Source organism: Oncorhynchus nerka, linkage group LG7 (genome assembly GCF_034236695.1).
Source record: "Oncorhynchus nerka isolate Pitt River linkage group LG7, Oner_Uvic_2.0, whole genome shotgun sequence".
Taxonomy (NCBI): domain Eukaryota; kingdom Metazoa; phylum Chordata; class Actinopteri; order Salmoniformes; family Salmonidae; genus Oncorhynchus; species Oncorhynchus nerka.
In genome coordinates, this window is record NC_088402.1 from 38,129,822 (window position 1) to 38,157,762 (window position 27,941).

The 27,941-nt window shown below is 42.4% G+C and overlaps 1 protein-coding gene across 3 annotated transcripts in view; it reads right to left on the reverse strand.

The window, feature by feature from the left end:
• The window catches only part of LOC115131582 (F-actin-uncapping protein LRRC16A-like), a 28,649-nt gene extending 5,379 nt beyond the window's left edge, over nucleotides 1–23,270 (reverse strand). The window contains exons 1-33 of one of the 3 annotated variants that reach the window (XM_029663395.2): nucleotides 23,082–23,270; nucleotides 21,112–21,209; nucleotides 18,846–18,896; nucleotides 15,076–15,135; nucleotides 14,859–14,980; nucleotides 14,462–14,559; nucleotides 14,303–14,373; nucleotides 13,971–14,044; nucleotides 13,798–13,873; nucleotides 12,035–12,123; nucleotides 11,356–11,450; nucleotides 11,061–11,147; nucleotides 10,877–10,980; nucleotides 10,549–10,626; nucleotides 8,008–8,084; nucleotides 7,732–7,836; nucleotides 7,338–7,407; nucleotides 7,001–7,082; nucleotides 6,813–6,912; nucleotides 6,654–6,708; nucleotides 6,380–6,552; nucleotides 6,193–6,261; nucleotides 5,975–6,068; nucleotides 5,682–5,780; nucleotides 4,222–4,350; nucleotides 3,819–3,935; nucleotides 3,103–3,278; nucleotides 2,482–2,569; nucleotides 2,132–2,278; nucleotides 1,959–2,013; nucleotides 1,624–1,814; nucleotides 1,400–1,515; nucleotides 76–478 (exon numbers count right to left, since the gene is read on the reverse strand). In XM_029663395.2, the coding sequence (XP_029519255.1) occupies nucleotides 76–478; nucleotides 1,400–1,515; nucleotides 1,624–1,814; nucleotides 1,959–2,013; nucleotides 2,132–2,278; nucleotides 2,482–2,569; nucleotides 3,103–3,278; nucleotides 3,819–3,935; nucleotides 4,222–4,350; nucleotides 5,682–5,780; nucleotides 5,975–6,068; nucleotides 6,193–6,261; nucleotides 6,380–6,552; nucleotides 6,654–6,708; nucleotides 6,813–6,912; nucleotides 7,001–7,082; nucleotides 7,338–7,407; nucleotides 7,732–7,836; nucleotides 8,008–8,084; nucleotides 10,549–10,626; nucleotides 10,877–10,980; nucleotides 11,061–11,147; nucleotides 11,356–11,450; nucleotides 12,035–12,123; nucleotides 13,798–13,873; nucleotides 13,971–14,044; nucleotides 14,303–14,373; nucleotides 14,462–14,559; nucleotides 14,859–14,980; nucleotides 15,076–15,135; nucleotides 18,846–18,896; nucleotides 21,112–21,209; nucleotides 23,082–23,133 (3,501 nt within the window). In that variant the 5' untranslated portion in view covers nucleotides 23,134–23,270. The other 2 variants (XM_029663396.2, XM_029663398.2) reach the window with 2 other exon arrangements.
• Nucleotides 23,271–27,941: the final 4,671 nt, after the last annotated feature.

The window sequence follows — 27,941 nt, forward strand, 5'->3', positions numbered from 1 at the left end:
CGCTGTGCTAAGGGGTGCTACTGACTCATACACTTAACAGAGTCAAAAGGAGCTAAATCTGGTCAGTTTACCCACCTTATGAGCGACTATTTTCTCATGCATTTTTCTCATCTCCGCCAGGAGGTCCATTCCCATTAGGGGGCCCATTACGGGGACCCCAAAGTGCCGGCCACCATGAGGACTACCCTTACTGTCACTCTCGGAGGGCTGTTCCTCAGTGGGTTCAGGGGTTGGCGGCTTTCGTGAGTGGTCAGGGGAGATTTCAGAGTGGTCCCACAACAGAGCCTTGGGGGACAAGGGCTCCTCTGTCACAGTGCTGACAGTCGCAGCAGCTGGGGTGGTGATGGCAGCTGTTCCATGGCTCTTCTCGGACTTCGAGGTGCGAGACTTGATGAGGTTAAGGAAGCCGCTTTTACGGGATTCCCGTTTCTTCTCCGACCCCTCCTGGATGTTGGAGGAGCCCCTCAGGGTGGGTCGTCTGGAAATGTTAAAGAAGGCTTTTGCTGAACAGTACACACTCACAACATCTATAATTAACAACTTCTAAATACAGGTATTAAAAAGGTACAGGTAAACAGCCAAAATAAAGCAAATACTTGAGTAAATGAGGGACACAAAGTATATTGAAAGCAGGTGCTTCCAAACAGGTGTGGCTCCTGAGTTAATTAAGCAATTATTATCCCATCGTGCTTAGGGTCATGTATACAAATTCCCAGTTGCCCATTATTTTGGCTACCATAGCTAGAGATCTCAGCAACTTTGAAAAAGGGGTCTCAAATGAGCATAGGGGATTTAAAGGGTGTGTGTGTGTCTCAGTCACCAGATCCTAACCCAATTGAACACTTATGTGGACAGTACGTATCCTAGTGGTTAGAGCGTTGGGCCTGTAACCCAAAGGTTGCTGGATTGAATCCTAGAGCTGACAAAAGGAAAAATCTGTCATTCTGCCCCTGAACAAGGCATTTAACCCACTGTCCCCCGGTAGGCCGTCATTGTAAATAAGAATTTGTTCTTAACTGACTTGGCTAGATAAATAGAAGGTTAAATACATTTTTCTTTAAATGATGCGAGATTGTGGAGCGGCGCCTGACACGGGGTTTTGCGCCACCATCAACAACTCCAATAGAGTTCCAGACACTTGTAGAATCTATGCCAAAGTTCACTGAAGCGGTTCTGGCCCAACGCCTTAAGACACTTTGGTGTTTCCTTTATTTTGGCATTTACCCATAGCTAGTTAGCCTGCAAACAATCTAGCCATTGATGGCTTACTGCTGCATGCTTTAACACAAAACACAGAGTTATTTCAATCTTATGAAAACTAGAATAATTTATTCTAAAACATTGAGTAATGTCATTTACTTTTTGGGAAGAGTTCAGCCTAATAGGAATTAAGACTCACTTAAAACTAAGTTTGGTGATTTTCTTGTAGAAGAATTCATCAACACCCTCATCCACTTTCCCCAGGAGGTCATTCTGCTCCACTTCTGGTGGTGGAGAGGTGCAGATTGGTTCCCGCTGAAAACCCAAAATATTTAGGCCTACATCAAGCAATACAGAATAGTAGGTAGACATAGAAAGAGTGGAAGAGGGAGAAAGAGAGGGGGCAGGTGGAAGGCCTCTTACTGGTGCTCGGCTAGGTTTGGTCCTCTTTTTCGGTTTGGGTCGGAGCTTGGTGTGGTGCTCTAGCTTTCGGGCCTCCATAGTGGGCAGCTCGCCAAAGTAAGTCGGCTTCTTGTCCGATGGGGCAGGAGGGGGCGGATCCTCCTCATATATAGGCACTTCTTCCAGGGCCTTGTCCAAGTCAAACTCCATTTCTGATGAACAACCAACCATCAATAGATGAGGCAAAACCAAACCTCTCTCATTCCAAGTTGCTGAAAATACTACTATTACTACTACTCTAATCTAAATGTATTTGACCAGATCTACAGTACCTGGGATGTAGAACATAAACTCACCAAAGGCCACAGATACAGGCCGCAGCATCCTGCAGAGAATGCTCTTCCTCTTGGACTTGGGTGTCATCCGCAGGTCACAAACACAGTCGAGAAAAAAAACAGTCAGCAGGTGAGTCATGCTTCAGTACAGCAGATATGGATCACAAAACTTCACATGGACTAGTCTTAGTTACCACACATGTGTCCATCTCCTCCAGCCTCTCAGCATGGTGAGGACTCTGCTCCTGGGTCTCAGGTTGGAGGACTGTCTCCTCCAGCACCTCCATCTTGTTGGGCTCCTGGTGGAGAAGAGGTTGAGGTTTCCTGGTCAGGTGTTCTGCCTGGGGTGGGAAGGGAGGAAAAGGCATACACGGTCAGTGTTTCTTCACCGGTATTTGCTTTGATGTGGTGCAGAAGTACCCTAAATCAGGATTACAAGTAATTTAAGCAAAAATGCATTATTGTGTCTCTCTGTGTGTGTGTGTGTGTGCGTGCATGCATGTGTGCAGAAGATAAATAATCTATTTTAATATACAGTACTGACCAGAGTGTTTTGGGAACGGGACAGAGATTCCAAGATCTCATCCACGATACGGTCTGAGAGGAAGGAAGCCATACTGAGCTTCACTTCACTGTGTGACAGAGAGGAGAACATGAGGCAGATACTACCTCTCTACTACCTGCAATGTAACAAGACTAGGCAGCATATAGCTACAGACTATGTTACAGTTGTTTTCTGAGAGTGACGTTTACATACATTGCAAGGTTATCAGCTAAGGCTATGTGACATAATCATAATTATTTCACTAGGTCTAAGATGTCATACACAGATCAGATCACAAGGAACTGATTCAGTTTGAATTCACATTAACTGATACCATCTACACTTGAAATGATTTACTGATTAGGTCTCAAAAGGGCTCCTCCAATCCAGCCCCCCAGCGTTTATCTGTTGAAGGTCACTTGTGATGGGCACAAAGCAGGCAATGCGTAGTCCGGGTTCAGCAGGACTACCATTGGACCAGACCCCAGCATGACTCATCAAACTGCTTTTGGAGATACTATTGTTTTGTTGTTTTCCTCTCCTTAGCTGAATGCACTTGTTGTTAGTCACTTTGTATGAGAACATCTGCTAGCGATCTTGACCAGGCCATGTGGTGATCACCTGATCTTGTTGATGATGTCGACTCCTGACTGTTCCAGTAGTGTGGTGGTGATGAAGCTATGGGGGATGGTCATCCTGCCTGCACCTGCCTTCATCAGCTCCTGGTGCAGGTTGCTCCTCTTCATCACATGGGGACAGAGGCCCTCGGCGGTGTCAACCATAGACTGCAACAACGTCTGGCAGGGGGGAGAGAGAGAGAGAGAAGCGGGGTTGGCAAGTTAATTGTGCTAGCTTACATTGTTATTCCATTTTTTTTATTTTAAATGTACCAGGAAGGGCTCATTGAGGTTTGAAATCTCTTTTTTAAAAACGTCCTGGCCAAGATAGGCAGCACCAAGTAATTACACAATTACAGACAGACATGAAAAACTACAAGTAATCTAGTAAAAAAATATAGAATTCACAAGAGTATAACAAAATCATAAAACAGCAAACTAAAAACATTGACAGGTCAGGGAATCAGTCTCAAAATCCTTAAATCAGGATTCACAGTTGCTGCAAGGACTAGGGCATTGTCTCAGGTTGCATAGTTTTGTTCAAGCCCAACTACTCAATTAATCATTAAATCATCAAGCACATGACCACTTGTGCAGAACAAAAACATCCAACTTCGAGGACTGGACTATGTTATTCACTAAGATAAATCAACACTCAAAATATCTGTCTCGAAAAATAAAATACATTTTTCATTTACTGCTGTGTTGACTGTTGCGTACCTGTAGCTGTCCATCCATGACCCTGGCTATCTCTCCGGCCATGGACTCTAGCTTGTCCTGAATGGGGCTTCCCATGCCACCAGGAGATCCCCTCATGTGGTACAGGTTGGGCAGCAGCTAGGTAAATGAGCAGGGTTTGGAAGGAGGGGCAGACAGGGAAAGAGAAAAAAGAGGGGAAGAGACAAAAATTAAAACATTTGAGTTTGAGGCTCTCTTTTCTTGTATCCTCGTTTTTCTAAATGTTATTTAACCAGGATGTCCCATGTAAAGTTTGAGGTTAATGTTTACCCTGTCATTTTTGTCTCTCTAGATCAAAGGTTGAAATCCACGCTCTATCACTTCTGCGTTCATACTGTATGTTCTACCGATTCTATGAGAACAATATGTCTGGTTCTCAGCTCACTCTTTTGGAGTTCCTGGCGTCCTTCATGAGGTTCTTGGCCACCTTCATGTCCTCCTGGACGACATCGGTCTCTGTATACCTCAGGGAGTTCAGGTGGTCCTGCACCTTTACACAGATCATGTCCATCATCTGGAGCAGCAGAAGGCAGGAGGGTTCAGAGGTTATCAGAGGATGTAATGTAATGGTTTATTGGCATTCAACACTTAATGTATTATGTAACTTTAAATTTCTCCAGTGGAAACTCAATGTACTACTAACATTTATCCAAAAAGTGCAGAGACAAATGAAAGAAAATGATAATAATAAGATTGTGGAAGCTGTACTGTTAGATTTCAGTGCAGCCTTTGATATTATTGTAGATAACCTTTTGTTGAAAAAAACGTATGTGTTATGGCTTTTCCCACCTCTGCCATTTTGTGTATTCAAAGCTTTCATTAATGAAAGCTTCTCTAATGTCAAACATGTAAAGTGTGGTGTACCGCAGGGCAGCTCTCTAGGCACTCTACTCTTATGTAAGTTTACCAATGACCTGCCACTGGCATTAAAACAAAGCATGTGTGTCCATGTATGCTGAGGACTTAACCACACACGCATCAGCAACCACAGCTAATGAAGTCACTGAAACCCTTAACAAAGAGTTTGATTTGGAATGGGTGGCCAGTAATAAACTGGTCCTGAACATCTCTAAAACTAAGAGCATTGTATTTGGTACAAATCATTCCTTAAGTTCTAGACCTCAGCTGAATCTGGCAATGAATGGTATGGCTGTTGTACAAGTTGAGGAGACTAAATTACTTGGTTTTGTCTCATTTTGATTATTGTCCAGTCGTGTGGTCCAGTGCTGCAAGGAGCGACCTAGTTAAGCTGCAGCTGGTCCAGAACAGAGCGGCATGTTTTGTGCTTCATTGTAATCAGAGGGCTGATATAAATACTATGCATGCCAGTCTCTCTTGGCTAAGATATGTGGAGAGACTAATGTTTCTTATAAAAAGTGATGCAGTCAATGTATTGAAAGTCCCAAAATGTTTGCATATTCAACTTACACACAGCTCTGACACACACTTATCCCAACAGACATGCCACCAGGGGTCTTTTCACAGTGCCCAAATCCAGAACAAATTCAAGAAAGCATTCAGTATTATATAGAGCCCTTATTGCATGAAACTTCCGTCCATCTCATATTGCTCAAATAAACAGCAAACCTGGTTTCAAAAAACAGATAAAGCAACACCTGGCAGCACAACGCCCTATTTGACATAGATAGTTTGTGTGTATGCATTGATATATGTATGCCTTTTTAAATAACGTATGTAGTTCTGTCCTTGAGCTGTTCTTGTCTATTGATGCTCTGTATGTTTCATGTGGACCCCAGGAAGAGTAGCTGCTGCTTTTGCAACAGCTGATGGGGATTCAAATAAAATACCAAAGTTACATATCAAACATATAAACAGAGGGGTCACCTGTTGTGTAGTTGTCGTGACAATGCCTTGCTGAAGCCGGTAAGCTTGCTCTTGGAGGTATTTTCGAGTCTCGTGGTTCCTTAGGAGATACTGCTCCATCTGCAGTGGAATTGATTTGTAGAGATCGATATAAAAAAATAAAACGTTAAAAAGAAATATAATAATATTCATGTTGATGGAAATGTGACCATTTTTGCATTCAACATTGCTATCGATGCCTTCTTATCAATGACAATTGACATCAATTCTGTTATGAGTTCATATCCACCATGCAGACAAATGTGAACTTTGACCTTTAGTAGGGCGTCCTCTGTTTTCTCAGGGCTGGCTTTGAGGGCCTGGGCAGCATCGATGATGGGGATAGGCATGAAGCGAATGGTGTGGTTCCTGAAAGAAAGAGAGGGTAACAGTACTGTGTATGCCAACTCATATATCCTAACCAAAATATCCATGGGAAGATGTGAAGAGGAGTATAAATAAATATAAAATTGTGACACACAGAGATACATACTTTTCTAAAGCAGCTGCCACATCCTGGAGGCCTTGTAGGCTGACATTGTTTTTGTCCCACATAACTGTCCTGTACAAAACGCATAAGAGATGACAAAGAATATAATATAGTAGAATCCATATTATGCAGTATTGGAACTTGGCACAGTTGACCCTTGTGGACCTCTTCTTGAGCCTTGACCTCTTACCGGAGCTTGGTGTTGATCTGTAGGGCCTTGGCCAGCATCTTGGCCCCCATGTCTCCCATGCCGTTGCCACTGATGTCCACCTGGATCAGGCTGGTGTTGCTGCCCAGAGCGTTCAGCACGATGGACAGATCTCCCTTCAGCTTGGAGTCGGCCAGGGAGAGGGACGTCAGGGGCTAAGTGACAAAGAGGTTAGTTGAACGATGGTAATGAATGGTTAAGACACATTTTTATGCTAAGCTGTTATGGCTAAGTGTCACCATAAGAGTCGACTTACCGATTCCTCCTCCTGTATCATGTGCACCAGGTTGTCCAAGACTTGAGACAAATTTCTGTCGTTACATTCCAGACAGAGAGGACAATACAAACATGAGGATATTAAGTGACAGGCTAATTAAAATTAAAAATCTAATTCCAAGGTAAGGAAGTATCGTACTTGGATTTGATGTTATTGAAGTTCTTGCCCAGTGAGAGGTGGCGGATGGAGCGATTTTTGGCCAGCCACACCAAGAGAGTGGTCAGGTCTGAATCTAAACCTGAGCATCACATTTAACACAATATCAAGTAAAAAAATCAAGGTACATTCACAATCAATGTACATACAGTGTCTACCTCAGGCCTCACCGTTGTCTGAGATGTCCAGGCTGGAGATGTTGGGAATCTCAGCTATGCAGCCCTCCAGAATCTGAGAGCCTCCAGATCTTAACTGAAGTAACACAAACAAAACATTAAGAGAAAGGATAGCAAGTGTATTTTGGTGATGTATTTGATTGTCATTCAGGGTACACAAGTAATTAAAGCTAAGTAATTCAAAATCAGAATATGCAGAGCATCAGCCCAAATAATAAAGGGGTGTCAAGACAACATTTAATTTTATTTCAGAGAAGACTTCCCCTTTAATTTCTCCCTCAGGAGATTCAGGTAACTGTGCCAGGGCCAAGGCAGTAGTTCAGCCTCTTACCTCAGAGCTGCTGAGATCCAGTGATACTTCACTGAGATTAGGATTGCAACCAAGACCTAGTAAAAGTGCTCTGAAGAGAAAGAAACTAATTCAAACTCAACAGTTTATTTTCTATTCAGTTAAATCATCAAAGCTGACTGAAGTATGCAGGAATTAAATAATTGGTGTGATTAGATTGCTTTCTTGTTCACTGCAACTTTAAGTAATGTTTCCATACGACTTACTTTAACATAAAAACATTAAAAAAGCCAAATAACTATGACATCCTGTCTAAAAGATACATCACTAACCATTTATAGACATGCACATTTTCTCCAGGAATATTCTCCAGTTTTCTAGATCATATTTTCATTCTTGGTGTAATACAGTTAAATGGAGCAGACTGCAAGCTCACTTGAGTGCCTCCAGGGGGAGCTTGGTTCCAGACAGGTTGACACTGCTCAGCGCCAGTGCAGTGCCAAAGAACTGCTTGAAGGAATGCGGGACATCTTTACCTCTCCTGTGGGTTAAAAAGAAGGGCAACACACTTGGGTTTGTTCTGAAGTTCTCAGGTGTTCTCACTTTGACAAACTGAGCAGTATACGACACATGGACATAGAAGACAACAGCAACTATTGAGTGACGGGCTTATTTTAGCATAAGCAAGTGATTCTGTTGTTGTATGGCTCACCTGTGAGAGAAAACACTCTTCGACATGTTGAGCACTGAGAGGTGCTTGAGAGAACCTCGTAGAAGTGAAGTGCAGACCTGGAAGACAGGTGTTGAGCATCTTAACAACATGGACTAGTCAAGTGACATCACAGCTTTTATCCAAGTTCACAGTCTAGGGAACTACAGACAGTATTTTACGAAATGGACTAGCCATTTGCATAGCAACAAGATCCATAAATATAACTATAAGTGATATCAAAAGCAGACAGCACGCTACTTATAAACAGTGCTCACATGATATCCAAATATGACATGTTCACTGTCATTGCATACTATAATTTTTTGTTGTACTTTCTCGCTCCAATTTTGTGATATCCAATTGGTAGTTACAGTCTTGACTCATTGCTGCAACTCCCGTATGGACTCGGGAGAGGCAGAGGTCAAAAGCCATGAGTCTTGCGAAACACGACCTTGCCAAGCCGCACTGCTTCTTGACACACTACTCGCTTAACCCGGAAGCCAGTCGCACCAATGTGTCGGAGGAAAAACTGTACAACTGGCAAATATAGTCAGCATGCATGCACCCGGCCCTCCACAAGGAGTCGCTAGAGCACGATGGGACAAGGACACACCGGCCAGCCAAACCCTCCCCTAACCCTGACTGGGCCAATTGTGCGCCGCCTCATGGGTCTCCCGGTCGCAGTCAGCTGCGACACAGCCTGGGATCAGACCCAGGTCTGTAGTGACGCCTCTAGTACTGCGACACAGTGCCTTAGACCACTGCGGCACTCGGGAGGCCAACTGCATATTATTACAATTAAACTAATCTACTTAATATAGATTATTGATTCGGTTAGAATAGCTAGTGGGGCAAAAAAGTATTTAGTCAGCCACCAATTGTGCAAGTTCTCCCACTTAAAAAGATGAGAGGCTTGTAATTTTCATCATAGGTACACTTCAACTATGACAGACAAAATGAGAAAAAACAATCCAGAAAATCACATTGTAGGATTTTTAATGAATTTATTTGCAAATTATGGTGGAAAATAAGTATTTGGTCACCTACAAACAAGCAAGATTTCTGGCTCTCACAGACCTGTAACAACTTCTTTAAGAGGCTCCTCTGTCCTCCACTCGTTACCTGTATTAATGTCACCTGTTTGAACTTGTTATCAGTATAAAAGACACCTGTCCACAACCTCAAACAGTCACACTCCAAACTCTACTATGGCCAAGACCAAAGAGCTGTCAAAGGACACCAGAAACAAAATTGTAGACCTGCACCAGGCTGGGAAGACAGAATCTGCAATAGGTAAGCAGCTTGGTTTTAATAAATCCACTGTGGGAGCAATTATTAGGAAATTGAAGACATACAAGACCACTGATAATCTCCCTCAATCTGGGGCTCCACGCAAGATCTCACCCCGTGGTGTCAAAATGATCACAAGAACGGTGAGCAAAAATCCCAGAACCACACGGGGGGACCTAGTGAATGACCTGCAGAGAGCTGGGACTAAAGTAACAAAGCCTACCATCAGTAACACACTACGCCGCCAGGGACTCAAATCCTGCAGTGCCAGACGTGTCCCCCTGCTTAAGCCAGTACATGTCCAGGCCCGTCTGAAGTTTGCTAGAGAGCATTTGGATGATCCAGAAGAAGATTGGGAGAACGTCATATGGTCAGATGAAACCAAAATATAACTTTTTGGTAAAAACGCAACTCGTCGTGTTTGGAGGACAAAGAATACTGAGTTGCATCCAAAGAACACCATACCTACTGTGAAGCATGGGGGTGGAAACATCATGCTTTGGGTTTTTCTGCAAAGGGACCAGGACGACTGATCCGTGTAAAGGAAAGAATGAATGGGGCCATGTATCGTGAGATTTTGAGTGAAAACCTCCTTCCATCAGCAAGGGCATTGAATATGAAACGTGGCTGGGTCTTTCAGCATGACAATGATCCCAAACACACCGCCGGGCAACAAAGGAATGGCTTCGTAAGAAGCATTTCAAGGTCCTGGAGTGGCCTAGCCAGTCTCCAGATCTCAACCCCATAGAAAATCTTTGGAGGGAGTTTAAAGTCCGTGTTGCCCAGCAACACCCCCAAAACATCAATGCTCTAGAGGAGATCTGCATGGAGGAATGGGCCAAAATACCAGCAACAGTGGGTGAAAACCTTGTGAAGACTTACAGAAAACATTTGACCTCTGTCATTGCCAACAAAGGGTATATAACAAAGTATTGAGATAAACTTTTGTTATTGACCAAATACTTATTTTCCACAATAATTTGCAAATAAATTCATTAGAAATCCTACAATGTGATTTTCTGGATTTGTTTTTCTCATTTTGTCTGTCATAGTTGAAGTGTACCTATGATGAAAATTACAGGCCTCTCATCTTTTTAAGTGGGAGAACTTGCACAATTGGTGGCTGACTAAATACTTTTTTGCCCCACTGTATGTAATGTGCCCATAAAAAGGGTTAAAGTCCAATTGTCCAATCATTGCCTAACTATAGCAGTGTGAATTATTTTTAGGATTGGATGGGGGTTCACTTACTTGGTCCAGACAGCAGTCACTGCTGGACAGATCCAGAGTTACTAGACTGTTATGTTGACCCAGGAAATTGTACAGATTCTGTGAAAAGAGAGAAATTATGAAGAAAACAACAAAACACTGAGTACAATGAAGGGGGAACCATTTCTGTGGCCTGTGTGAAACATATGAAAGCCAGGACAGAACATTTATGCTTTTGATTATGTTGCCAATACAACACTAACCTAAGATCAGTTCTGCACTCCCTCCCCTTATGATTAAGATTAGGCTTTGGGGAGTATTAGCTGATCCTTGATCTGTGCTAGCAACTTCTACCAGGAGATGTACATACTGAGAGGTCGTCTCCTCGGAGTGAGTTCCCACAGAGGTCCAGGTGTGTGAGGGTAGTGGGGACAGCAGGGTTGGCACTCAGCGCCTGAGCCAGACTGTTAACCCCTGACAACACATACACAGGAAGTTCAGAGGAAATGACATAACACATATTTGTCAAGGAAATTGGTTAGGGATTTCAATACCTTTTTGCGATATGGAGGTCTTTGAAAGGTTCAAATGCTTGAGACCCATTGGGAGTTTGGCAAGCTGTGCACTGAGAGCAGATATGCCTAGAAAAAATGTAGTGCATTACAAACTTATGAACAGACTTAAACCTTTCATGAACTTAAAGCTTTGAGACGCACATTTGGCCATTGTGACGATCCATGCCAACGTAGGACAGAATAATAGAAGCTAGAATTCTAGATCTGTAGTTTCCTATATATCTAAATCATTGAATATCATAATAAAACAATGAAAGCAGGGAGTTTGTTGTACCCTTGTCCTCCAGGGAGTTGTTTGTGAGGTTGAGGGTGTGAAGTGCAGAGGCAGGGTTGCAGGTCAGAGCGTTGGCTAGCTTCTGCACAAAATCACTGAAAATATCAAGAAAAGACACAGCTCTACATAATCTCAAAAACATTCCTTACCCCAGGATACCGGTGCCTATCTGGGAGAATAAAGAAAAACAACATGCTTACGTTTCGGCATGAATCACCTTCATCAGAGCCTAATGTTTGTTTGTCCCGTCAATAAATCTATTAGATTGACGCAGAAACAGTGCTCTTTATTCTTCCGGATAGTCACCAGTTGAAGTATCCAGGGGTAAAGAATGTTTTGGGGATTTTCAAGTCCCTCAGTCGAGCACCCGATTCCCCCTTTTTCGTTTGGGCTGGGCTGAAGCTCAATTGAGTACACTTTTTCCCAGAGCTCTACATAAGTTCTCTCAGTATTTTCTACATGAAGTATATTTCTGATAATAGTGAGTCATGTATTTAACTAGTGTGTGAGCTTGCTCCCTTAGCTTCCCACTGAACAGCATGCATGGAAGGAGGCCGAGTTCGAGAGCATGATTCATTCTGAAACTGTGTGTGCATTTTGTGTTTGCACCCGCATCTCTGTGTGTGTGTATGGGATAAAATAAAGCCAGTAGAGCTTATTACCAGTGCTTAGTGCTCACCTTCTGAGACCTGCATTCTCTAAAACCAGCTCCTCTAAGCGACTGGAGCGGGACACAACTCGCAGAATTTGTTCACACACATCTGTGGACTGCAAGCAAACACTTCAGTGTGAAAAGTAACAAGCTCAGGCTTGTGTAAACACATGCATAACTTACTGTACAAAAACGTAAAACCTTTAAATGCATAAACACACAAGAACGCAAATGCAAACACACACAAGGACACATTCACCAAAACACACACAGTGTGCAAGCAAACACACACCTCCTATGACTAAGTATCAGCAGCAGTCACACCATCCCTGACTAATAAGCGCTTGTTGACATCTCATCCGCATGCCTCCTCTCTGCCTGCCACCACCAGAACACACACTCCTTTATACACACACAGCTGTCCTCTTCCTGCTGTGGACAGTGTCCCCTTTACAATTGAGTGTTCAGCCACTCTCAGAGGATAGTGGAAGTTATATAATAAAGAATGGTTTCAATACAAAATAAGCACTTAATGAAAGTCTTACAATGCATTTTAACTGCATCCTAAATTAGTGCTGAGCTATTGGTGTTTAAGGTCATTTCGGCATGATTATTAAACATTTAGGGTTTTCGATTTCAATCATTTTTTAAACAAACGCACTAGTCTGCTTTATGTGGGTTGAATGCTGTAACACAGAATAAAACAATTGATAAAAGTCCCGTGATGGTAGTGACTGCCCATTACTGCTTACCAGTTATTAACCAACATTTATCACTTTAATACAATATTTATTTTGTTGTATATATGACATTTGTTTTACATTTGTTTTTATTTAATTCCAAGTCATCATCTCATCTCTATGCTGTCTGACAAAATCCCTATTTTAGTAGTTCTTCAAAAACAGAAGAAAAAAATGCAACATGTAAAGTGTTGGTCACATGTTTCCTGAGCTGAAATAAAAAGATCCATAAAAGATGCACAACATTTTCAATATGCACCAAAAGCTTAGTTCTTTCACATTTGTGAAAAATTTGTTTACATCCTTGTTCGTGTGCATTTCTCCTTTGCCAAGATAATCCATCCACCTGACAGGCATGGCATACCAAGAAGCTGATTAAACAGCATGGTCATTGCACAGGTTGCACCATCTGCTGGGGATAATAAAAGGCCACTCTAAAATGTGCAGTTGACACTTTTATGACTGCTGAATACAAACTATCAAATCACTGAGATAGAGATCCCTAGAGATAGAGATCCCTTGTGAAGCAACCATTTCTTCTCCCTCTCCATGTCTACCCCATACTAACCTAACATAGCAGGCGTAAAAGAAACCCCAAACAACCCCACACAGACCAGAGTAGTTAATTATTACGTTTTCTGTGGGAAACTACCTAGAATATTGGCCTGTTAAAAACTACAACTCCCTTCTACATCGCACAGTTCGGGCTTGATCTGATTTATCTCTAGAGAAACTTTGAAAAAAAAAAAACAGAACAAAATGGAATTCAAATAATTTAACCGACGTTGGTCAATTCGTTTTTAAAAATGATATTAACTGAAATTTCAGTTAATCGCCCGGCACTAATCATAATGCATATACCTTCAGTACAGGCTTAATGTAAAGTATTCACAATTTATTTAACTTCCACCTCTCTTCAAGAGTGGCATGATGCTTGTTTCTCCAATTTATTTACCTATGTTGAACTGTACGATGGCAAATAGTTTTTCCCTTCATAAGTGTAACAGAAAATGGAAAATGGTCACCAGCACGGTTCAGAATGAAATGTACCAGTTTGTAGTCCTTTGTGGAGAGCTTGGTGAACCATTGGTTATACTCCAGGACCACAATGATGGCCACCAAATCTCTGGAGGAGAAGTAAATAGCATTGATTATCAAAAACAGAATGGTATAAAAGACACGGTTGTTCACGCTATGTGTACATTTGACAGCAGTGAAGTTACCGGTTATCAAGATGTACGAAATCCTGCAGGTTCAGTTCCCTGGTGTCCTGGGTCTGATAGATTGTGTCCACATCCTGTTGGGCAACATGGAGAGATGTGACCAAGATGGGAATAACTCAAACAATGGCAAAATTTGCACTGATATAGCTAAAATAACCCACAGGATGTCAAGCCAGGTCAGTATACATGTATTTCAAGAAATACAATGTTAGAAACTTTAGCACAGATGCCCATCTACATGAACAGGATATTCAGGCTACTGGACCTCCATAAATTGCCCCCCGTTCCACTATGATCAATATTAAATGAAATGGAAAGAGAAATCTACTAACCCACTGCACCTCCTCTCTGAATGGCAGACCCAGCTGGTCACAGAGACACCAGTACATGTGGGAGAAACCACCTAGAAGAGAATGAGAGAGGTGAATACAGAAAGTCAACTATGTTACAGTTGGGATTTTTGTGAAATATGTTCTATATTATAACGTTACCACACGGCCCTAGGTCTGTGGTGGCCTGGTCCTCCCAGAGAGACTGTAGGGCGGCCGTCCTCTCAGGAGGCTTCAGGGTCAACTTCTTCATCGCCTTCCTTTCACAGTGCAGGGGACACACCACAAACGGTCACTTTACCATGTCGACTTCTGTCACTCCATCATGTCAGCCCAGAGGACAAAACACACACTGTCACTTTAGCATGTCGGACATGAGTAAAGTGAGAGTGGGTGACAGTCTGACTGAGGAAGTGAATGAGCACGCAAGCGAGTGAATGAGCACGCAAGCGAGTGAATGAGTGACTCACTAATGTATGTGCTTGTATGAGTAAAAGAATAATGAAGTGACAATAAAGAAAGTAAAAAAAGAGAGCGTGACAAAGTAGAGGGGACCTACGCTGGGGAGAGGCCTGGACAGATTCTGTGTAGACAGCTCCCAATGTGGGCCACCACCTCATCCACATCCTCCACAGAGCCAAGCTTCAGGGACAGCTGGCCTCGGTCATACTCCAACAACAACTGTAGGGGGCGCAACACAGTGTCAACTGATACTGTCTGTAACATGTTTGGTTTCAACAGAAGTTGTTTAATGTTTAAAGCCAGGACTATCTTACCTGAGTGGGCTTGTTACTAATGATCCCCTGTATATCTAGGTAATTGAAGGTCTGTTCAATCTGAAACCACACAACAACAAAAATCTGTACTATACTCTAAAAATGAAAAAAGGTAATGGAATCAAAATGTTGGAAAACACATAGATAAAATCAAAAACATGTGAAGCACACGTGTCCACTTTCTCTTTCACAGCTATAAAAGGCCAACACAGACAACAAAAAAACAGAGACACAAAGTCATAAACAGGCACTGAGATACACAACATTATCAAAAGTCATTCCAAAAGCATGACCATTAATATGGAGTTGGTCCCCCCTTTGCTGCTATAACAGACTCCACTCTTCTTGGAAGGTTTTCCACTAGATGTTGGAACAATGGAAGCAAGTCTCCGCAGCATTTAGCCACAAGAGCATTACTGAGGTCAGGCACTGATGTTGGGTGATTAGGCCTGGCTCACAGTCAGTGTTCAAATTCATCCCAAAGGGGTTCGATGGCGTTGAGGTCAGGGCTCTGTGCAGGCCAGTCAAGTTCTTCTACACTGATCTCGACAAACCATTTCTGTATGGACCTCGGCTTCGTGCACGGGGGCATTGTCATGCTGAAACAGGAAAAGGCGTTCCCCAAGCTGTTGCTACAAAGTTGGAAGCACAGAATTGTCTAGAATGTATTTTATGCTGTAGCATTAAGATTTTCCTTCACTGGAACTAGGTGGCCTACTCCGAACCATGACAAACAGCCCAGACCATTATTTCTCCTCCACCAAACTTTACAGTTGGCACTATGCATTGGGGCAGATTCTCCTGGCATCCGCCAAACCCAGATTCGTCCGTCGGACTGCCAGATGGCGAAGCATGATTCATCACTCCAGAGAACACGTTCCCACTAGGACGTTCCAACTCATCCTAGGACGGTGCCATGTTAAAAGTCACTGAGCACTTCAGTAAGGATATTCTACTGACAATGTTTGTCTATGGAGATTGCATGGCTGTGTGCTCAATTTTATACACATCAGCAATGGGTGTGGCTGAAATAGCCAAATCCAATAATTTGAAGGGGTGTCCACAAACCTTTGTATATATAGTGTAGATGGACAAACCCCAATAGAGCCCCCCCACCCACACACAACTGGCAGGATGACAGGGGAGAGAGAGGAGGTCAAACTAATCCAGAGCTGCTATCTTTCTGACGCTAGAGGCCCAGGCTGAAGGAGGAAAGAAAAACCTCCCCTCCAGCTGTTAAATCCCTCCAATGTCTTTGCTCGGCACACAAAACTCCAAGGGCAAGATTTTACTCCCAGGAAAAACTGAGCCTCTGTCGTACACAGAGCGTATAATAATCCAAACACCATCATACTATGACTTCTTTCCAGGATACAAGAAAACAAAATGCTAAAACTTTAGCCTGCAGCTATAATACTTTATGTATAACTTGTAATAAGCATGTAGCCTAGTGTTACCAAAAATCACCTCAGGGGTTTCACCTTACCAGATGTTGAGTATAAGACTAAAATACACCCGAAAGAGGAATTCGCATGAATACTTGTAGGGCTCTGCAAATAGTCTAACTTGCACTTTAAAAAAAAAGTATGGGTTTTAATGACTAGTAATTGAAGTAGCTTCGGAAAGTATTCACACCCCTGGACTTTTTTCACATTTTGTTGTTACACTGCCTGAATTGAAAATGGATTACATTTAGATTTGTCAATGGCCTACACACACACACACACACACTACCCCATAATTTTTTTCGCCATTAGCTGGAAGACGATGTCCCTTTTTGGTCAGCGGAGGAAAGGGATCGGCGGGACGTTGAGAGGCGGACCCTCAGTCTGCTGCTCTCTCCCTCCGATGAGACTGGGCATCATATGCAGGCGCCATTAGCACAGTAAAATAAAAAGCTAATTATTTAAATGCATGCTCACTCAGCTGTGTCTCGCAAGTAATACAACTGATCTATTACCAGTGTGGTCATATTATAGCCTACACGTAAATATATATGTTTTAAATGGCCTGAACAACAATGCATTGGCAAGGCATTTCATGCAAAGCTAATATGCAGTGATAATGTATTGGTCCTATAGCCCACTGCACAAACCTCATTGCTACAGTACTGTTTTTAAAAGGTTAATGTTGCATAGGCTTACGCTTTTTAAGTCATGCTCAAAAAAAATCTGAGTGGTAGATTTTGGCTTGCATTTTGATCCAAAAGTGATCTTGACGCAGAAAAGGTTGGTGAAACTACTATACAGAATAAAAATAAATGTGGCAATTTGTTTAACTTTATGTCCTGAATACAAAGCGTTATGTTTGTGTCAAATCCAACACGTCACGGAGTACCACTTCATATTTTCAAGCATGGTGGTGACTGCATCATGTTATGGGTATGCTTGTCATCGACAAGGATTAGGGAGGTTTTTTTTACGATAAAAATAAACGGAGATGAGAGCTAAGCACAGGCAAAATTCAAGAGGAAATCCTGGTTCATGCTGCTTTCCAACAGACACTGGAAGACAAATTCATCTTTCAGCAGGTCAATAACAATACTGCTTACCAAGATGACATGGACTGTTCCTGAGTGGCCTAGTTACAGTTTGAATTTAAACTGTCTTTAAAATCTATGGCAAGACTTGAAAATGGCTGTCTAGCAATGATCAACAAGTAACTTCACAGAGCTTGAAGAATTATTTTAAGAATCATGTGCAAATATTGTACAATCCAGTTGTGCAAATATTGTACAATCCAGTTGTGCAAAGCTCTTAGACTTGCCCAGAAAGACTCACAGCTGTAATTGCTGCCAAAGGTAATTTAATTCTAACATGTGTTGACTCAGGGTTTTGAATACTTATCTAATCAAGATAATGAATTTCTGAAAAATAAAACACTAACAAATTTTAGAATTTTTCATCCACTTTCACATTACCGAGAATTGTGTGTATATCGTTGACAAAAAACGATTTTAATCCCACTTTGTACACAACAAAATGTGGGAAAAGTCAAGGGGTGTGAATACTTTCTAAAGGCACTGTATTTGTAATTAACCACATTCATGAAATGCACAGTTCAAAGATTGCAGTTACTGGTATTCGTTAACCAGCACATTACCGCCTGGCACAAGTGAGCAGATCCCACCATATGCCATGACATCTGATATGTTTACCCACAATGCAGCTGTGAACACAGCCTGTGGGAAAGAAAAACAGTCAATGCTCTCTGAAAAACCTAAAAATGGAGAGACTCAAAAGAATTAAACAGAAATAGGGGAGAGATCTGCAGAGACTTGCTCCTTGGGCCAGCAACTGTACCAGAGAGAATTCCAGAAACGCTCCTCCAAAACAAGCAGGAGCACGCTCGGAGATAGACTAACCAAACATTCCCAAGTAGGACCATCATGGATGACTGGCGGCGGGAGGAAGACAGTCAGTCTAATTGAGGTATCCTCAATTCATCCAGACAGAAGTCATACCACTCACTATGTGTCGTAATGGAGTGAATTCCCTGTCTGTCATCATTACGTAGTACATAAAAAGGGAGTTGCAGCGATTTCAACTTTACAAGAACTTAAATGGCCTTGAGTAATATTGATGTTAACTCCCGTAACACTATGCACAAATGTAGCACACTAGTAAACTAATGTTTAAGCTTCTGTGGGACGCAGCTTTTTGAGACATAGGAAGATCAGGATATACAGTAACACACATTCAAACACTCACAGTGTCTCACATGTGCATGTACGCCGTCTCACCTCGCACACACGACACACTTCTCCTTACCTTGGCAGGGACCCTTGCAGTAAGCAGAAAGACCCGATGGGATGCCAAAGCCTGTAGGAGAGCGAGACAGATCAGAGACGTAACAGAAGTCAACAACTGTACAACTAGAACTGGACAGAGTTACAGTACTAAGCCTTTCCACCAGCAGTTTGCAGCTGTTATTGTCTAGAAGAAATTTAAATATCAACTGTAGAGCCAAGTGAAAGAGACCTAGAGTTGGGACACACGTAAAGAACATGGTCTCTTGTTTTTACTATAGATACTGTGTGTTAAACCTTTCTATTCTTAAAGACACTGGAGCAAACTCAATTGAAATCACACTGTGGTAGCCAACTCATTTCTAGAGACATGCAAAAGTATCATGCTACAGGTGAATACAAAGTTATAGTCAAGAGGAGAAAGAGAGAACTGTCTGTGGATCAGATAGCTGTGGTATGTGGGTTTTTGGAGTGAAGTCACTCAAGGCCAAATATGAGCATTGATAATGGCTTAGTGAGCCAATGGCTGGGTGTGAGGCAGGAGACCCCACCCCTCTCTGCTCTGGACAACCTGTTTCAGATTTGTATTTTATTTTCAAGTATCTCAGGTGTAACAGGGGGGAGGGGTATTGCATGTTCACACACACACTAATCATGCACACGTAGACACACATACATTTCACAATCCCATAATAATTCTTACAGGTAAGACCCACTTATCCATTGTGTCTTAAAAAATAAAGACAACTCAACCCAATTTTGACCACTGAGTTTGGCGGATTAATTTACAATCCCAATTCTAGCAAGGCCTAGGAATGTGCCAATGTGGTGGGCGGTGTTAATCAGTGTCTGATGAGCTCAGTCAGTGTCCTGTGGGGAAATGTTGTGTCAAGTCAAGACAGGAGACAGTGAACATACATGCCACCAAATTGTGAAACTTTACAAAGAAAATAAGCACCCTGAGCCTACACCGTGTCCAATAGGCCCCCAGAGCCTACACCGTGTCCAATAGGCCCCCAGAGCCGACACCGTGTCCAATAGGCCCCCAGAGCCGACACCGTGTCCAATAGGCCCCCAGAGCCGACACCGTGTCCAATAGGCCCCCAGAGCCTACACCGTGTCCAATAGGCCCCCAGAACCAACAATGTGCCCATTTCACACTGAACTCTAAGGAAGGACAACTTTCCAGAAATGATATGCCTTCAAATGTGAAAATGGCATCAAGTTTCATGAGTTGAGGATGTGTATTTAGAGTAACAAGCCAGTTATATCCTCATTATACTATGTGTTTAAAATCAGTTGCCAACATTTGTCCTTTTTATGAACTAGGAAACACATAAGTGTTTCAGAGTATCTCCCAAAGCTAGTCAGCTGCACATGTTCTACAATTAAAACAGAACCTTGTTCTTGTCTGTTTACTCTTGAGGGTGGTACAGCAAACATTAGCATGCCAAGAGTGTCCAAGAAGCTTAGTTTTTTAAATCCACACACACTGTTATACGTTGTCTGCTGAGTAATATTCCACACACACACACAGGGTTTAGAAACATGCAGTTACATGAAACAAGATAGGCCCATATCCAATAGTAGGCCTACTCCCAAACCACTTTATCCATTGTTATTCGTCTTACACAATAATAAACTGAGACTGAGGACTCAAATGTCTTTTGAAAGTTGGGTCTGATGCTTTTCATGTCTTTTCTGGCCCACGGCTTAGAGGAAAGGATTAAAGGATGATGAAGTTGCTAAGTATGAGGTGAGACTGAATAGTGTCTATACAGGGCTGTGTTCATTAGAGCATGCAATGGAAAACCTTTTACAACGGAAAATGAAAAAGAGTGTTTCTTATTCTGTAAATGTTCTTGGGTATTTTGAAAGGCGCAAATTAGTCTGTTTTCTTCCATTCGATGCCTAATGAACATGGCCCAGGGCTTAGAGATAAAGAAGATCAGCTTGCAACACCTTATGAAGAATTTTGTTTGGAAAGAGGCCGAAGGGTCTCTGGTCTTCCTTGGGTTTGATGGAGGCAACTGATACTCCAATTGAAACACAATAAGTTTTGGCGCTCTTTTGAAAGTGCTCTGAAGTTGCTAACAAAAATGAGACAGCTGTGGAGGCTCATCCTGTAACATTTAAAATGACAAACACTGGGTTGCTCAGAATGACAAGTTGATGTTCTCCTACATAGAAGGGTTGTGTTGTGTCTGCATATTTAACGCTACATTTAGAGAACTGCACAATGAGAAACCAATTATATGGGAGCCTAGAATGCAGGCCTGATGTCTTACCAGAACTCGGTTCTCCAGTTTGTCACCTTTGACCTCCAGTTTCAACCTCTTCTTCAGGGTGAGCTTGATCTTCCTTCCCACGGCATCTCTCAGACTCTCTAGGAGGAACAAATTGGAAGATTGATACGATCACGCTATCATTTCCTCTACTGCATGTAGGTTTATTGGAGGCCTTTATAAAATCCTAAATAACTCATGCTTGGCCTGGGAAATCATTAATAACAGAAGCAGAAATGCTTTTTGATAGGAAATAAAACCCAACTTAGGATTCACTTTGCCTGCATTGAGCTGATTTTTTAACAGATGTATCAACAGTGGACCTAATGCCAGTTTCGTAACCACTATTCAAAAAGTAACTCATAAGTATTGAAAATACCACAGTCCATAGACAGTGGGTTTCCCCCAGGCCATATGGTAGTGGGTTTCCCCCAGGCCATATGGTAGTGGGTTTCCCCCAGGCCATATGGTAGTGGGTTTCCCCCAGGCCATATGGTAGTGGGTTTCCCCCAGGCCATATGGTAGTGGGTTTCTTCCAGGCCATATGGTAGTGGGTTTCCCCCAGGCCAGATGGTAGTGGGTTTCCCCCAGGCCATATGGTAGTGGGTTTCCCCCAGGCCATATGGTAGTGGGTTTCCCCCAGGCCATATGGTAGTGGGTTTCCCCCAGGCCATATGGTAGTGGGTTTCCCCCAGGCCATACGGTAGTGCTAGGGAGGTTAGCAATTCAACATTTGTGCACTTTCTTCTCCCATGTAATAGCAGTCAGTCATTTTATTGCTTAATTTTGTACCAAACACAGCTTTAACCAGCGTCTGCCTCTTACAGGTTTCATGATTCCGTTGTCAATTTTATATTAAAAGGGAAGCCAGATGCCAACCAGGAAACCAGCTGAGGGAGGGACTGATCTGTTTAGGTGAGGCACCTCACATTTTTTGTAGTCTTGTTTTTCTTCAGGGAATCCTGGCAAGAGTGGGGGAAACTCTGGATTACATCACTCTCTGGACATGAGGTCATCAACTCAGATCAGAACATTTACAGACAGGGAGATTTCCAAACATGGCCCAGACTGCCTTTTTTGGACATCTATTTATGCATCCACAGTTCTCTGAAACTAATGTCTGAAAACAGTTTTTGCAGTTGTTTTCATGATGGTTCCATAACTTGATTAGTGTCCATTCTCAAAAGAAAAATGTAACATTTTGAAAGAAATGTAAGGAAAACTGAGGAAGAAATCTCATATGGCTGTCTGTGCTTGTTGTATGTCCTGTGCTTTGCGTAGTATGACAATGGTTTATCCATACATTGGTCTATCCTAGAGGAGGCATGTGTCATCCCAATGGTGTCATCACACTCTGGGGGAATTTCTCAAGAGAAGAGAAGAACAGCTCCATTTCTTCTCTCCAACTTTGTGTACAAATGTATGTGGCAATCAGGTGGAGCTCGAAACTTTGAGAAACAGCTGACATATCATGTTTATCCCCCCCCCCCCCCATAGTCGTTGAGCAATTTAAAATGAACATGTTCAATGCAAGAGTAGTAACGTTAATTTTAGGCCAAATAAATTATATTACTGTTAAAAAGTTTCTTACCCAGCAACTCCTTAGGAATACCCGTATCTTCATCAGACATGTTTAAGAATTAGGAGAGTTATGTGCAGTTAAAAAAGCACAAAGACTAAGCACGACATGGATTAAAATGTAAAGTTATCCACCGACGAGTAGCCTAGTCCAGTTTCTTGAGTACCTGGGGTCGTTTTGCTTACTTTCTCCATTCATCCTCGAGTGCGTCAAAGCAATGTACCTTTTGGAGCTCAAGAGCCGAAATTAACGAATACAATGACATGAGAAAAATTGAAGACGACGTTATGCTTGGACTAGCCTACTCTGCGAGTCTGTTGCAAAAAAATAATCACATACTTTCAGCAAACTCCTGAATGATCCCTCCCTCCTCAACAAAAGGTAGGCTACTCACCGAAGTCAAGTAGGGCAAATGTGACACCTGGTGGCAGGGCCGGCCCGCTCATTGGGCAGGAGGCGGCTGCCTACCTATCACCGCAGATTGACGAGTGCGGCATTTTCTGAGCTACTGTCCAAGGCGCACCTCCAACAACACAAAACCTCACATAATACTGCCCCAAAACAATGACAATTTCTCTCTCAACCCTTGGCATATGGGCTTTTTAGGTGACTGCTGATGCCGCCCTGTGATAAGCTTTGTCAAAGGCAGGGATGCAAGATATTTATCTTGTCCATTCCCAGCGCGCCTCTCCAGGGTGCTGTTGGAGAGATGAATCGCAGCGGCACTCCACCAACATTCTGTAAAAAAAAAATCCTCCAAAATAAATAATGTAGTAGAAATAGTGTGTGGCCTTTTCTGTAGCATACACGCTGGATATAAAATCTATGACAGTGATGAGACGTTTTACACTTAATGAGATGGAACGTTTTTACATCGTGCATGTTTCTCCGATCAAATAGCCTCACCTAAAATGGCGCCCAATCAATTACAAAATGCGTTGTCATGTTAACAAACCAAATATCCTAAAAATAGGACAGGTCAAAGTAAAGTGGACAATATATAATAGACAATCAGTCTACAACTGCTATCCAGGAGCTTAATCCGGTGGGATAAATTGTCATGATCAGTGTTTCAAGTTTGTATCCTGATCATAACGAAAAAATAAAATACTTCTGCATTTCCCGCTGTGTAAATGCATTGCAAATAGGCTCAGGATAACTCCTGATAAAGTTGGGTAGCTGATATTCTGAGTTTAAATAGACAAATGTATTCATTACAGAAATCAGGACTAATAAAGCCAATGCAACAGCAAGTGTTAAAAGCAGTGGGCCTACCACATTTTTTTATTTAACTAGGCATGTCAGTAAAGAACCAATTCTTATTTACAATGATGGCCTACCCCAGACTACACTGGGCGCTGCTCTATGGGACTCCCAATCACAGCCAGATGTGATACAGCATGGAATCAAACCAGGGACTGTAGTGATGCCTCTTGCACTGAGATGCAGTGCCTTAGACTGCTGAGCAACTCGGAAGCCCACATGGATGGGCATTCATAAAATAACATTTCAGGTGACACTGTAGGCAATACTTCAGTAAGCACGGGACTACACTGATGCCTTTTGGACATGTTTTTTTGGTGCAGACGTCTATGTTTGTTCAGATTTTGACCGGTCTGGACCAGCCTTGATTTGGCCAAAACATAGATGTCTAGAAATGTAGTTTCAACTTTATTTCAGAGCCTAAAATGAACCTGATTTCAATGTCTGGAAAATATGTATTTTAGATGTCTTTTCAACGTCATTTTGCTTACTGGGACTTAGTAGGGGCAGCATTATTTTTTTGTCTAACCTAGGGTGGCAGAATGGCCAGGTCCTGCCTGGTGACATTATGCAACATCTTTCTGACTCTGTGCAGGTAAAGAACCACTAAAGAGTAGGCCTAGGCTACCATAAGTACAGCAAAGTCATTACAGTAGTTTAATACAACTGCTGATTACTACTTCAACAACTTCAATTAATGGTTTCCCAAGTTTAGTTATTAACTTCAATTAATGGTTTCCCAAGTTTAGTTATTAAGCCAGCAATAATTCTCAATACACAACATATGTGTCATATGCAGCCAACATTTTAATGCGTCTTCGAAGTTGTAGGCTACAGTTGCTGACTATAGCTAAACAGAACGTTTTCCTCTTGGAGTGCTTTGAGCCAAAACTTGTCCCCAAAACAGACATAAATATTGTCCAGATATGACCTCATTGAATAGAAAGGGGCACACCTTCCCACACCTATGAGCAAAAGCATATTGTTTTCTTAAATGTAAGGATTTGTGTGATTTTATGAGATAAAAAAACAATTAATATTATAACCATACAGCATCCAAGCCAAATTTTGACATAAGTAAATACAGTAAAGTCACGTTGTTCGTAATAATGGTCGGACCAAGATGCGGCACGGTATGAGTTCCACATACTTTAATATTAGTGAAACTTAACAACAAAAAAACAATAAACGAACAAACCGTGACTACTGAGGTGCTATTTGCACTAACTCCAAACATAAACAATATCCCATAACCCACAGGTGGGAAAAATGCTACTTAAGTGTGATCCCCAATTAGAGACGATAGCCTCTAATTGGGAATCATACCAAAACCCCAACATAGAAAAAACAACCTAGAACCCCACGTAGAAAATATAAACTAGACTAACCCCACAGTCACGCTCTGACCTACTCCACCATAGAAAATAAAGGCTCTCTATGGTCAGGACGTGACAAGAAAATACACTTCCATAGTGTATCTAAAGGAAGGTCCTTGGGGGATTCCATGCCAGCGTAGCCCGAATATATATTTTTATATCTCAGATTGTTCTCTCAATTCTCACATAGAAAAACTTCATTAGGAGGAAGGATGTTTGACATGCTTTTTACCTTTGTATCACAAACCATTTTTGAGAAAATCATGATAAACGCTGAACCTCAAAATTCCCTGTTCACCAATGACTGCATGGCTGCTCATGACTTTAACACCATCATTAGGTTTGCTGACAACACAACGGTTATAGGCCTGATCACTGACGACGATGAGGCAGCCTATAAGGAGGATGTCAGTGACCTGGCACTGCCAGGACAACAACCTCTCCCTCAACGTCAGCAAGACAACGGAGTTGATCGTAGACTATAGAAAAACAGAGGGGCAAGCACGCCCCCATCCACATTGATGCGGATGTAGTGGAGCGGGTTGAGAGCTTTAAGTGGGGGTTCACATCAAAAGCGCTACCGACGCACCAAGTATGGAACCAGCAGGACACTGAACAGCTTCTACCCCCAAGCCATAAGACTGCTAAATAGTTAACCTGAAAGCTACCCTGACTATCTGCATTGACTCTTTTTGCACTAACTCTTTTGGCTCATCACATACACTGCTGCTTCTGTTTATTATCTATCCTGTTGCCTAGTCACTTTACCCCTACCTATATCTACATACAGTATCCACCTCAATTACAGTGGCAAAAGTATGTGAACCCTTCGAAATTACCTGGATTTCTGCATAAATTTGTCATAAAATGTAATCTGATCTTCATCTAAGTCACAACAACAGACAAACAGTGTGCTTAAACTAATCTTGTTTATATTGAATACGTCATTTAAACATTCACACTGTAAGTTGGAAAAAGTATGTGAACCCCTAGGCTAATGACTTCTCCAAAAGCTAATTGGAGTCAGGAGTCAGGTAACCTAGAGTCCAATCAATGCGATGAGATTTGAAATGTTGGTTAGTCCTGCCTTGCCCTATAAATAAACCTAAGATTAAGAATTGTTGACTTGCATAAAGCTGGAAAGGGTTATAAAAGTATCTCTAAAAGCCTTGATGTTCATCAGTCCACGGTAAGACAAATTGCCTAGAAATGGAGAAAGTTCAGCACCGTTGCTATTCTCCTTAGGAGTGGCCGTCCTGCAAAGATGACTGCAAGAGCACAGCGCAGAAGGCTCAATGAGGTTATGAAGAATCCTAGGGTGTCAGCTAAAGAAGCCACTGGTGTCCAAAAGAAGCATTGCTGCACGTCTGAAGTTTGAAAAAGTGCACCTGGATGTTCCACAGCGTTACTGGCAAAATATTCTGTGGACAGATGAACCTACAGTTTTTTATTTAACTAACCAGGCAAGTCAGTTAAGAACAAATTCTTATATATAATGACGGCCTAGGAACAGTGGGTTAAGTGCCTTGTTTAGGGGCAGAACGACTGATTTTTACCTTGTCAGCTCGGGGATTCAATCTAGCAACCTTTCAGTTACTGGCCCAACACTCTAACCACTAGACTACCTGCCGCCCCAGTTGAGTTGTTTGGAAGGAACACACACCACGGTGTGGAGAAAAAAAACACACAGCACACCAACATCAACCTCATCCCAACTGTAAAGTATGGTGGAGGGAGCATCATGGTTTGGGGCTGCTTTTCTGCCTCAGGGTCTGGACAGCTTGCTATCATCGACAGAAAAATGCATTCCCAAGTTTATCAAGCTATTTTGCAGGAGAATGTTAGGCTGTCTGTCTGCCAATTGAAGCTCAACAGAAGTTGGGTGATGCAAGAGGACAATGACCCAAAACACAGAAGTAAATCAACAACAGAATGGCTTCAAACAGAAGAAAATACGCCTTCTCGAGTGGCCCAGTCAGAGTCCTGACCTCAACCCGATTCAGATGCTGTGGCATGACCTCAACAGAGCGGTTCACACCAGACATCCCAATAATATTACTGAACTGAAACAGGTTTGTAAAGAGGAATGGTCCAAAATTCCTCCTGACCGTTGTGTAAGTCTGATCCGCAACTACAGAAAACGTTTAGTTGAGGTTATTGCTGCCAAAGGATGGTCAACCAGTTATTTAATCAAGGGGTCCCTGGTTCGAGCCCGGCGAGGGGACGGACTAAAGTTATACTGTTACATTGATGCTGTTGACCCGGATCACTGGGTGTTTTGCGGAAAAGGAGAAGGTCAAAAGGGGGGTGAGTGTAACCGATGTAAAATGGCTAACTAGTTAGCAGTGGTGCGTGCTAATAGCGTTTCAATCGGTGACGTCACTCGCTCTGAGACCTAGAAGTAGTGGTTCCCCTTGCTCTGCAAGGACCGTGGCTTTTGTGGAGCGATGGGTAACGATGCTTCGAGGGTGACTGTTGATGTGTGCAGAGGGTCCCTGATTCGAGCCCAGGTTGGGGCAAGGAGAGGGACGGAAGCTATACTCTTACAGAAGCATGGTGGTGGCAGCATCATGCTGTGGGGATGTTTTTCAGAGGCAGAGACTTGCAGATCAGTC